This window comes from Oncorhynchus mykiss, chromosome 21 (genome assembly GCF_013265735.2).
Source record: "Oncorhynchus mykiss isolate Arlee chromosome 21, USDA_OmykA_1.1, whole genome shotgun sequence".
Classification (NCBI taxonomy): Eukaryota; Metazoa; Chordata; class Actinopteri; order Salmoniformes; family Salmonidae; genus Oncorhynchus; species Oncorhynchus mykiss.
Genome location: NC_048585.1, coordinates 18,807,442 through 18,820,540, shown reverse-complemented (window position 1 = coordinate 18,820,540; position 13,099 = coordinate 18,807,442). Strand labels below are relative to the sequence as shown.

Sequence of the window (13,099 nt, the reverse complement as noted above, 5' to 3'; positions counted from 1 at the left end):
TCAGCAAGGGCATGAAACGTGGCTGGGTCTTTCAGCATGACAATGATCCCAAACACTCCGCCCGGGCAACAAAGGAGTGGCTTCGCAAGAAGCATTTCAAGGTCCTGGAGTGGCCTAGCCAGTCTCCAGGTCTCAACCCCATAGAAAATCTTTGGAGGGAGTTGAAAGTCTGTGTTGCCCAGCAACAGCCCCAAAACATCACTGCTCTAGAGGAGATCTGCATGGAGGAATGGGCCAAAATACCAGCAACAATGTGTGAAAACCTTGTGAAGACTTATATAAAACATTTGACCTCTGTCATTGCCAAAAAAGGGTATATAACAAAGTCTTGAGATAAACTTTTGTTATTGACCAAATACTTATTTTCCTCCATAATTTGCAAATAAATTCATAAAAAATCCTGATTTTCTGGATTTTTTTTCTCGTTTTGTCTGTCATAGTTGAAGTGTACCTATGATGAAAATTACAGGCCTCTCGCATCTTTTTAAGTGGGAGAACTTGCACAATTGGTGGCTGACTAAAATACTTTTTTGCCCCACTGTAAGTGCCTTTGATCGGGGTATGGTAGTAGGTGCCAGGCACACTGGTTTGTGTCAAAAACTACAACGCTGCTGGGTTTATCACAGTTTTATCAAGAATGGTCCTCCAGCCAACTTGACATAACTGTGGGAAGCATTGGAGTCAACATGGACCAGCATCCCTGTGGAATGCTTGACACTTTCTAGAGTCCATGCACTGACGAAATGAGGCTGGTCTAAAGGTGCTCCTAATGTGTTGTATACTCAGTGTATGTAGGTATATTGAGAGAACAGAACATACAGTGTATACCCACATACATGTTCTGTTGACATAGAAACACCTAACATGCATGGAATCAGGAAGCTGAATACTTATGCAACTAATATTTTATTTATTTTTTATTAATCTTTAAAAAAGTATTCCACTTTGAAAGAGTGTTTTGCTTAGATTGTTGACAAGGTTTAAACAAAATTCCATCCATTTCAATCCTACTTTGCAACACAATAAAATGGGAAGAAATCCAAGGGGTCTGAATACTTTTGCAAAGCACTGTATTTTGGAATATTGAGAAAACTCAACATTCTATTCCTTGCACAAGTCTTTTATAGAAGAGTAATGTACTAATATAGAGCACTATGTTGAGTCATATAGTACTGTATAATATTGTATTGGAAAGCATCAAAAAGTAATATAATGATAAATTAAATACTGTGTGGTTATCAAGATTGGTGATTGCACCAGTCAAAAGTTGACACACCTACTCAGTCTAGAGTTTCTTTATTTGTACTACATTCTACAATGATGAATAATAGTAAAGAAATCAAAACAATGAAATAACACATATGGAATCATGTAGTAGCCCCCCCCCCAAAAAAAGTGTTAAACAAATCCAAATATATTTTATATTTGAGATTCTTCAAAGCAGCCACCCTTTGCCTTGATGACAGCTTTGCACACTCTTGGCATCCTCTCAACCAGTTTCATGAGGTAGTCACCTGGATTACATTTCAATTAACAGGTGTTCCTTGTTAAAAGCTTGTGGAATGTCTTTCGTTCTTAATGCATTTGAGCCAATCAATTGTATTGTGACAAGGTAGGGGTGGTATACAGAAGAAAGACCAACAGATGAAGTCGGAGGTTTACATACACCTTAGCCAAATAAATGTAAACTCATTTTCACAATTCCTGACATTTAATCCTAGTAGAAATTCAGTCTTAGGTCAGTTAGGATCACCATTTTATTTTAAGAAAGTGAAATGTCAGAATAGTAGTAGAGAATGATTTATTTCTGCTTTTATTTTTTTCATCACATTCCTAGTGGGTCAGACGTTTACATACACTCAATGAGTATTTGGTACCTTTGCCTTTCAATTGTTTAACTTGGGTGAAATGTTTCAGGTATCCTTCCACAAGCTTCCCACAGTAAGTTGGGTGAATTTTGGCCCATTCCTCTTGAGAGAGCTGGTGTAACTGATTCAGGTTTGTAGGCCTCCTTGCTCACATGCACTTTTTCAGCTCTACCCACAGGGTAGGGGCTTTGTGATGGGCCACTCCAATACCTTGAATTTGTTGTCCTTAAGCCATAACTTTGGAAGTATGCTTGGGGTCATTGTCCATTCGGAAGACTCATTTACGACCAAGATTTAACTTCCTGACTGATGTCTTGAGATGTTGCTTCAATATATCCATGGTCCCATGGTGTATATACTTGCGTACTTGCGTACTATTGTTTGTACAGATGAACGTGGTACCTTCAGCCGTTTGGAAATTGCTCCAACGGACGGACCAGACTTGGAGGTCTACAATTTATCATCTGAGGTCTTGGCTGATTTCTTTTGATTTACCTATGATGTCAAGCAAAGCGTCACTGAGTTTGAAGGTAGGCCTTGAAATACATCCACAGGTACACTTCCAATTGGCTCAAATGATGTCAATTAGCCTATCAGAAGCTTCTAAAGCCATGACATGATTTTCTGGAATTTTACAAGCTGTTTAAAGGCACAGTCAACTTAGTGTATGTAAACTTCTTACCCACTGGAATTGTGATAGTGAATTAAGTGAAATAAATCTGTATAAACAATTGTTGGAAAAATTACTTGTGTATGCACAAAGTAGATGTCCTAACCGACTTGCCAAAACTATAGTTTGTTAACAAGAAACGTGTGAAGTGGTTGAAAAACGAGTTTTAATGACTCCAACATAAGTGTATGTAAACTTCCGACTTCAACTGTATTTGGTAAAAGAACAAGTCCATATAATGGCAAGAACAGCTCAAATAAGCAAAGAGAAAAGACAGTCCATGATTGCTTTAAGACAAGATCAGTCAATGCGGAAAATGTCAAGAACTTTGAAAGTTCCCTCAAGTGCAGTCGCAAAAACCATCAAGCGCTATTATGAAACTGGGACCATCACAGGAAAGGAAGACCCAGAGTTCTCTCTGCTGCAGACGATAAGTTCATTAGAGTTACCAGCCTCAAATTGCAGTCCAAATAAATGCTTCACAGACTTCAAGTAACAGAGACATCTCAACATCAACTGTTCAGAGGAGACCTCAGAGGAGGCCTTCATGGTTGAATTGCTACAAAGAAACCACTACTAAAGGACAACAATAAGAAGAGACTTGCTTGGGCCAAGAAAACGAGCAATGTACATTAGACCGGTGGAAATCTGTAATTTAGTCCAAATTTGCGATTTTTGGTACCAATCGCCGTGTCTTTGTGAGACGCAGAGCAGGTTAACGGATGATTTCCGCATGTGTGGTTCCCACCGTGAAGCATGGAGGAGGTGGTGTGATGGTGCTTTGCTGGTGACACAGTCAGTGATTTATTTAGAATTCAAGACACACTTAACCAGCATGGCTACCACAACATTCTGCAGCGATATGCCATCCCATCTGGTTTGTGCTTAGTGGGACTATCATTTGTTTTTCAACAGGACAATGACCCAACACACCTCGAGGCTTTGTAAGGGCTATTTGACCACGAAGGAGAGTGATTCTTGGAGAGTGATGGAGTGCTGCATCAGATGACCAGGCTTCTACCATCACCTGCCCACAACCCAAATGAGATGGTTGGGGATGAGTTGGACCACAGAGTGAAGGAAAAGCCTCCAGCAAGTGCTCAGCATATGTGGGAACTCCTTCAAAACAGTTGGAAATCATTCCAGGTGAAGCTGGTTGAGAGAATTCCAAGAGTGTGCAAAGCTGTCAATCAAAGCAAAGGGTGGCTATAAAATATATTTTGATTTGTTTAACATTTACATGATTCCATGTGTGTTATTTAATTGTTTTGATGTATTCACAATTATTCTACAAAGTAGAAAATAGTCAAAATAAAGAAAAACTCTGGAATGAGTAGGTGTGTTCTAACTTTTGACTGGTACTGTATTGACTGGTATTGGTCCGTGGTCGCATATCAAATGGTGCACTTTCCCCTATACAGTTGACCAGAGCGAGTTGGGCCCTGATCAAAAGTAGTGCACTAAATAGGGGAATAGGGTGCCATTTGGGATGTATACTATGGCTCCTCAATCCTAAGGACTAGTGTTGACTTAGCAACAGTGGAGGTGTAGGGGAGAGGAGGAAGATATGAAGCTTCTGTAAGTATGAGTGCTCTGTGTGAATTACTCGGGTTCTCCTGCTGTGTGTGTGTGTGTGTGTGTGTGCGTCAGGATGAGCCTCTTCACACATCCCACCTCTACTTGGATCATGGCACTATGACAGATTGTCTCACAGCAACTCATCCTGAATCTGTGAGGTCCCGCTGATTCGCTGAGTGTACCTATGTGCATACCTGTGTCTGCGCGTGTCTGCATGTTTGTGTATCTGTGTGTGTCAGACTGTGTGATGCATAGCTGTGCGTCGGGGGCTGTCTCCCAGGTGTAAGACAAGCTGTGTGAGGTATTATCAGGCAGAGAACAGAGGAGTGATGGGGGTCAGTGTGATATTACACCCTCACTCAGAGAGCTGCCCCAAAACACCTGATCACTCCCTGACACACACACACACACACGATGTCCTATCCTGGTGTCTCAGAGGCTTTAAGGAAGCATTGGAACAGCTCCCAGAGGGTCACACACCATGCTGCTTTTAATTACACTACCTGATAATACCTGTTGTATGGACCAGACAGAGATAGACAGAGACAGAGACAGATAAAAGGAGAGTGCATGAAGAGAGAGAGAGAGACACAGAGAGAGCAAGACACAGAGAGCGAGAGAGAGAGCAAGACACAGAGAGCGAGAGAGAGAGCAAGACACAGAGAGCGAGAGAGAGAGCAAGACACAGAGCGAGAGAGAGAGCAAGACACAGAGCGAGAGAGAGAGCAAGACACAGAGAGCGAGAGAGAGAGCAAGACACAGAGAGCGAGAGAGAGAGCAAGACACAGAGAGCGAGAGAGAGAGCAAGACACAGAGAGCGAGAGAGAGAGCAAGACACAGAGAGCGAGAGAGAGAGCAAGACACAGAGAGCGAGAGAGAGAGCAAGACACAGAGAGCGAGAGAGAGAGCAAGACACAGAGAGCGAGAGAGAGAGCAAGACACAGAGAGCGCAAGACACAGAGAGCGCAAGACACAGAGAGCGCAAGACACAGAGAGCGCAAGACACAGAGAGCGCAAGACACAGAGAGCGCAAGACACAGAGAGCGCAAGACACAGAGAGCACAAGACACAGAGAGCGCAAGACACAGAGAGCGCAAGACACAGAGAGCGCAAGACATAGAGAGCGCAAGACACAGAGAGCGCAAGACACAGAGAGAGCAAGACACAGAGAGAGCAAGACACAGAGAGAGCAAGACACAGAGAGAGCAAGACACAGAGAGAGCAAGACACAGAGAGCGAGACAGAGACAGAGAGAAACACAGAGAGAGAGAGAGAGAGAGACAGAGAGACAGAGAATCTCCTTTAAATATAGCAAGACAGAGATAGTGTGAGTGTTGTGGTGGGAAGTTACTCCAGGAAGCCATAAGGAGGAGACAGATAGGGGTTGACAGACATCAGGGAGACTAGCTTTATTGAATCAACATCACAGCACTACTGATCCCATCAGCACCACTTCTACTGAACACACATGTCTGTAATGATAAGTTCTGCTCACTGTTGGCTGCTTCCTCAAGTTAGTTTTCATACAGCGTGATACAAAATCAACATTTGGAAAGACATGGTCTTCTTCAGGCAGACAAGGCTACAGTACAAACTAGGCCTTAAATCAATCAAAACCCCAAATTGTCAGAGCAGAAGGAAGCAAGTTTTGTATGTGGCTTGATTCATGCATCCTCCACAAAGACAAATTTCACAGTGGGTGCAAGACACTGTGGCTTGTAGGCCTCACCAGGTCTCGCACCCACTGTGAAATTTGGTGGAGGATCGGTGATGATCTAGGGGTGCTTCAGCAAGGCCGGAATCGGGAAGATTTGTCTTTGTGAAGGACGCATGAATGTGGTTGTCCAGGAAGAAAACTTGCTTCCTTCTGCTCTGACAATGTTCCCCAACTCTGAGGATTGGTTTCTCCAGCAGGACAATGCTCCATGCCACACAGCCAGGTCAATCATGGTGTGGATGGAGGACCACCAGATCAAGACCCTGTCATGGCCAGCCAAATCTCCAGACCTGAACCCCATTGAAAACCTCTGGAACGTGATCAAGAGGAAGATGGATGGTCACAAGCCATCAAACAAAGCCGAACTGCTTGAATTTGTGTGCCAGGAGTGACATAAAGTCACCCAACATCAATGTGAAAGACTGGTAGAGATCATGCCAAGACGCATGAAAGCAGGGATGGAAAAAAATCTGGGTTATTCCACCAAATATTGATTTGTGAACTCTTCCTAAGTTAAAACATTAGTATTGTGTTGTTTAAACATGAATATGGACTTGTTTTCTTTGCATTATTCGAGGTTTGACACTGCATGGTTTTTTGTTATTTTGACCAGTTTCCATTTTCTGCAAATAAATGCTCTAAATGACAATATTTGTAGTTGGAATTTGGGAGAAATGTTGTCAGTAGTTTATAGAATAAAACAAAAATGTTCATTTTACCCAAACACATAAATAGTCAAACCAGAGAAACAGATCATTTTGCAGTGGTCTCTTATTTTGTTCCAGTGCTGTATATTTTGTAATCATTTCCAGCTGAAATCTGAATACAGGTTTGGATTGAAAAAGGCCCACTGTTAATTTATACAGATGCAATTAGTCGTTTCATTTATTCTGTCCCCACGTCTCCCCAGGCTAAATTAGCCATCGTTTAACTATGAATACACAGCTGCCACGGCAATTATTATGACTGACAGCTCACCTCTCACCCATGATAAATCAATCAACGCTCATTACAAGGGATTCGCCTCTTCAGCGCAGACAGGCTTAATAATCAATCACTGCTCGTTACATCCACACATGCTCAGATCCAGCAAGTCAATGCGCCTCAGGAGAAAGGAGGGAAGTGTGGAAAGAGGAAGTGATAGAGTGATAGAGTGATGGAGGTATTCTGTCCTTCTACCACTCTGGATAAGAGCGAGTGTCATCAGGAGGTAATGATGGAATTGGTAGTTAAGTTCTCTATCAGTATCCATGGAGTTGACTCATTAACACATTTACTGATCATAAATGGGCTTAATGACCAGGTGCTCATCAATAGAAACTAGAATCTTCCCAATGAAGACAAAAAACAAAAAAGGCTAGCTAACAACTGCGAGAGAAGTTTGAAATTGACATGCAGTCAATTTATTTTGTGTTTCTTAGATACGTGGCAACCAGTTTGATTCAAACAGACTCTTGAATATCACATAAAAAGAGCCAAGCATGAGAGTTGATGTGTTGAGAAGCATTAGAAATAAAACATCCATCACATTGATCCAATGTACGTTAAAATCACTGGCTTAATATACTTCATACATTTACTAGAGGCTTTTAGAATTCAGAGCGGAGGAGACAAGTGAGTTAAGGAATGCTGCTGTTGAATTTTCCTGAAATCACTCAGGCAAGAAACTCCCTCTCTCTCCTCTCACACCCACGCCCGCCCGCCCATCCACGCCCACCCACGTATGCTAAATGTAATGCCCCCAAGCTTTCTTACACCACAGTAGGTTTATAGTACTCCCAAAGCAATAGTCACAGTGAGAGTGTGAGTGAGATTTCATATCTCATCCTCCTCCAAACTTGATTGGATTGCGGCATGTGTCTGTTACTCCTCTCTGATTACCTCCAGTTTTACAGAAGGATCACCTGGGGGTCAGCCTCAGCTGGGCTCTGATTGGCTTTTTAACCAGGCAGTGATGATGTAATCCCCGGGGGACAAGGGCTCTGGTCGATAGTGCTTCAAACTTCTGTTTGTTCCCATTAGTGTGTGTGTGTGCGCCCGCATCTATTTGTCTTTACATGCTTGTGTGTGTGTCTCTCCATGTGTATGTGTGTGTGTGTTTCCTACCTTAATGTATCCTCCTGTAGACAGCAACACAGTGTTGTCTGGGGAGAAGTGCAGGTCGGTCACCCAGCCTCCGTGCAGAGAGTCCATGGCGTCCTTGTTGTCACGGGAACAGATCTTAAGCAGAGTACCATCCTTCACGTTCCACAGCTGAGACAAACGAATGAAAAATGAGAGAAATGAATGAGACCTAGTAGTTATAAATGGTGGGGTGTATGACAGCTATGTACTTATTATCAACCTGGTATCTTAGGAACCTTTTGACGGGACGGCCATAAAATATCTAACCCCAACCAGAACTACAAACTAAAATAACATCAAATATCTCATGTACTGTTCGGGCTACTTTAGCACTTTCTAGCATGGCCATCTAGTGACTACCAACCTTAGACATACAGTAGTCTACAGTTAGGTGTGCAATAATCCAGTCCTTGAATGCTACAGTATCTTGTGCTTTTCAACTTTACCTTTCAATCAATGACTACTTTCACTGATAAAGGCCCATAGAGACATAAAACAACCCTCCATTTTAATACTGGAGTTATGCAACTAACAACCATGAGCCATACTGTCCTGTCTATATAGGACACAGAACATGCTATATTTAACACCTTGCATGATTCACTGAGAATGACTCAAGTGTTTCCATAGAAACAAGAGGGGCATATATTCCACTCTATGTACTGCAATTCAATCTTGTGGTTTAAGTCAGTTTCCTTCTGTTTGGTGCCTAATGAACACAACCCTGGATGATTGACTAGACATGATTGACATTGACATGATTTTAAAGTGACAGTTCACTCCAAAATATAAGTTTGTCAGTTGTTTTAGAACCTGGGAAGAGGCATGAGATGTGGACTCGTCGACATTAGATCACTTTTCAGGTTCTAAAACTTTGGAGTGTAGTCCAAATGTTCTAGTCAGACAGTCAGTCAGGGATAGTTTGTGGAAAGCAGCTGGTAGAAGAACAATGTGATTGTAGAGGAACAGACCGGTCCCTCTGTCACGCTCTCATTTCTTCAGGCCCTAGTCTGTCCCGCTCTTTCACTCTCCCTGTTCTTCTCTTTAATTGATCTTATTTTCCATCATCCCCTCTTGCCCACTCTCATTTCTTCTCTTACCCCATTTTCCCTTAATTTACATCATCCCTTCTCCCTCTCCTTCTCTAGGATCTATGCAGATGACAGAGCCTTAGGGATTCAATCTGACTGTCTTCTACTTCCTCCCCTCCTCCGCCTTCCTTCCTTCCTCTTCATCCCCCCTGCCGACCTGCACACCTGTTCCACATCTTCCTCTCCGTCTCTTTAGAGGTGCAGCACTTCGCTCTATTTTTCTATTGCTCCTTCACTCACTCATGTGCTCACTCCTTCACTTACCCCTCAACTTCCCTCCTTCTAATGCTCCTTCACTTACCCCTCAACTTCCCTCCTTCTAATGCTCCTTCACTTACCCCTCAACTTCCCTCCTTCTAATGCTCCTTCACTTACCCCTCAACTTCCCTCCTAATGCTCCTTCACTTACCCCTCAACTTCCCTCCTTCTAATGCTCCTTCACTTACCCCTCAACTTCCCTCCTTCTAATGCTCCTTCACTTACCCCTCCCTAACCCTCAACTTCCCTCCTTCTAATGCTCCTTCACTCACTCATGTGCTCACTCCTTCACTTACCCCTCCCTAACCCTCAACTTCCCTCCTTCTAATGCTCCTTCACTCACTCATGTGCTCACTCCTTCACTTACCCCTCCCTAACCCTCAACTTCCCTCCTTCTAATGCTCCTTCACTTACCCCTCCCTAACCCTCAACTTCCCTCCTTCTAATGCTCCTTCACTTACCCCTCCCTAACCCTCAACTTCCCTCCTTCTAATGCTCCTTCACTTACCCCTCCCTAACCCTCAACTTCCCTCCTTCTAATGCTCCTTCACTCACTCATGTGCTCACTCCTTCACTTACCCCTCCCTAACCCTCAACTTCCCTCCTTCTAATGCTCCTTCACTTACCCCTCCCTAACCCTCAACTTCCCTCCTTCTAATGCTCCTTCACTTACCCCTCCCTAACCCTCAACTTCCCTCCTTCTAATGCTCCTTCACTTACCCCTCCCTAACCCTCAACTTCCCTCCTTCTAATGCTCCTTCACTCACTCATGTGCTCACTCCTTCACTTACCCCTCCCTAACCCTCAACTTCCCTCCTTCTAATGCTCCTTCACTTACCCCTCCCTAACCCTCAACTTCCCTCCTTCTAATGCTCCTTCACTCACTCATGTGCTCACTCCTTCACTTACCCCTCCCTAACCCTCAACTTCCCTCCTTCTAATGCTCCTTCACTTACCCCTCCCTAACCCTCAACTTCCCTCCTTCTAATGCTCCTTCACTCACTCATGTGCTCACTCCTTCACTTACCCCTCCCTAACCCTCAACTTCCCTCCTTCTAATGCTCCTTCACTTACCCCTCCCTAACCCTCAACTTCCCTCCTTCTAATGCTCCTTCACTTACCCCTCCCTAACCCTCAACTTCCCTCCTTCTAATGCTCCTTCACTCACTCATGTGCTCACTCCTTCACTTACCCCTCCCTAACCCTCAACTTCCCTCCTTCTAATGCTCCTTCACTTACCCCTCCCTAACCCTCAACTTCCCTCCTTCTAATGCTCCTTCACTCACTCATGTGCTCACTCCTTCACTTACCCCTCCCTAACCCTCAACTTCCCTCCTTCTAATGCTCCTTCACTTACCCCTCCCTAACCCTCAACTTCCCTCCTTCTAATGCTCCTTCACTTACCCCTCCCTAACCCTCAACTTCCCTCCTTCTAATGCTCCTTCACTTACCCCTCCCTAACCCTCAACTTCCCTCCTTCTAATGCTCCTTCACTTACCCCTCCCTAACCCTCAACTTCCCTCCTTCTAATGCTCCTTCACTTACCCCTCCCTAACCCTCAACTTCCCTCCTTCTAATGCTCCTTCACTCACTCATGTGCTCACTCCTTCACTTACCCCTCCCTAACCCTCAACTTCCCTCCTTCTAATGCTCCTTCACTTACCCCTCCCTAACCCTCAACTTCCCTCCTTCTAATGCTCCTTCACTCACTCATGTGCTCACTCCTTCACTTACCCCTCCCTAACCCTCAACTTCCCTCCTTCTAATGCTCCTTCACTTACCCCTCCCTAACCCTCAACTTCCCTCCTTCTAATGCTCCTTCACTTACCCCTCCCTAACCCTCAACTTCCCTCCTTCTAATGCTCCTTCACTTACCCCTCCCTAACCCTCAACTTCCCTCCTTCTAATGCTCCTTCACTCACTCATGTGCTCACTCCTTCACTTACCCCTCCCTAACCCTCAACTTCCCTCCTTCTAATGCTCCTTCACTTACCCCTCCCTAACCCTCAACTTCCCTCCTTCTAATGCTCCTTCACTCACTCATGTGCTCACTCCTTCACTTACCCCTCCCTAACCCTCAACTTCCCTCCTTCTAATGCTCCTTCACTTACCCCTCCCTAACCCTCAACTTCCCTCCTTCTAATGCTCCTTCACTCACTCATGTGCTCACTCCTTCACTTACCCCTCCCTAACCCTCAACTTCCCTCCTTCTAATGCTCCTTCACTTACCCCTCCCTAACCCTCAACTTCCCTCCTTCTAATGCTCCTTCACTTACCCCTCCCTAACCCTCAACTTCCCTCCTTCTAATGCTCCTTCACTTACCCCTCCCTAACCCTCAACTTCCCTCCTTCTAATGCTCCTTCACTTACCCCTCCCTAACCCTCAACTTCCCTCCTTCTAATGCTCCTTCACTCACTCATGTGCTCACTCCTTCACTTACCCCTCCCTAACCCTCAACTTCCCTCCTTCTAATGCTCCTTCACTTACCCCTCCCTAACCCTCAACTTCCCTCCTTCTAATGCTCCTTCACTCACTCATGTGCTCACTCCTTCACTTACCCCTCCCTAACCCTCAACTTCCCTCCTTCTAATGCTCCTTCACTTACCCCTCCCTAACCCTCAACTTCCCTCCTTCTAATGCTCCTTCACTCACTCATGTGCTCACTCCTTCACTTACCCCTCCCTAACCCTCAACTTCCCTCCTTCTAATGCTCCTTCACTTACCCCTCCCTAACCCTCAACGTCCCTCCTTCTAATGCTCCTTCACTCACCCATGTGCTCACTCCTTCACTTACCCCTCCCTAACCCTCAACTTCCCTCCTTCTAATGCTCCTTCACTTACCCCTCCCTAACCCTCAACTTCCCTCCTTCTAATGCTCCTTCACTTACCCCTCCCTAACCCTCAACTTCCCTCCTTCTAATGCTCCTTCACTTACCCTTCCCTAACCCTCAACTTCCCTCCTTCTAATGCTCCTTCACTTACCCCTCCCTAACCCTCAACTTCCCTCCTTCTAATGCTCCTTCACTTACCCCTCCCTAACCCTCAACTTCCCTCCTTCTAATGCTCCTTCACTTACCCCTCCCTAACCCTCAACTTCCCTCCTTCTAATGCTCCTTCACTTACCCTTCCCTAACCCTCAACTTCCCTCCTTCTAATGCTCCTTCACTTACCCCTCCCTAACCCTCAACTTCCCTCCTTCTAATGCTCCTTCACTTACCCCTCCCTAACCCTCAACTTCCCTCCTTCTAATGCTCCTTCACTCACTCATGTGCTCACTCCTTCACTTACCCCTCCCTAACCTTCAACTTCCCTCCTTCTAATGCTCCTTCACTCACTCACTCCTTCCTTCCTTCCTTCCCTCACTCACCCCCCCTTCCATCCCTCTATCCCTACCCACCCGTATCTCTCCGTTGTCGTCGCCGGTTGCTAGGCGCCGGCCGTCCCAAGAGAAGCGGCAGCTGCGGACACAGTCCTGGTGGCCGTTCAACAGGCGCACGCACTCCCACGATGCACTGCTCCACACCTGAGGGCCAATGAGAGGAGAAACAGGAGGTCAGAGGTTACAAAAGTTTGTCGAAAATAAAACATTTTCAAATATGTTCTTTTGAACATGCCATAGCAATTTTGGTTAGGCCACTTCTATATGCAGAGTGCCTTGGTTAATTCAATGTAATAATTTCCATTTCCCCTGAAGGCCTAACTGTCTGGTAGCTCAACTCACTGATAATGAAGCCTGGCATCAATTAAAGCCTCCCGGCTGCTCTTTGATAGATGATACTGCCCATAGCATAA

The 13,099-nt window shown here is 44.9% G+C and overlaps 1 protein-coding gene across 3 annotated transcripts in view; it reads right to left on the bottom strand.

The window, feature by feature from the left end:
• LOC110499902 (apoptotic protease-activating factor 1) overlaps positions 1-13,099 on the bottom strand; it is a 70,213-nt gene that overhangs the window by 19,920 nt on the left and 37,194 nt on the right. For all 3 annotated transcript variants that reach the window (XM_036957158.1, XM_036957159.1, XM_036957160.1), the window contains 2 exons: positions 12,705-12,830; positions 7,940-8,086 (listed from right to left, as the gene is read on the bottom strand). In XM_036957158.1, the coding sequence (XP_036813053.1) occupies positions 7,940-8,086; positions 12,705-12,830 (273 nt within the window). The remainder of the gene's footprint in view (positions 1-7,939; positions 8,087-12,704; positions 12,831-13,099) is intronic.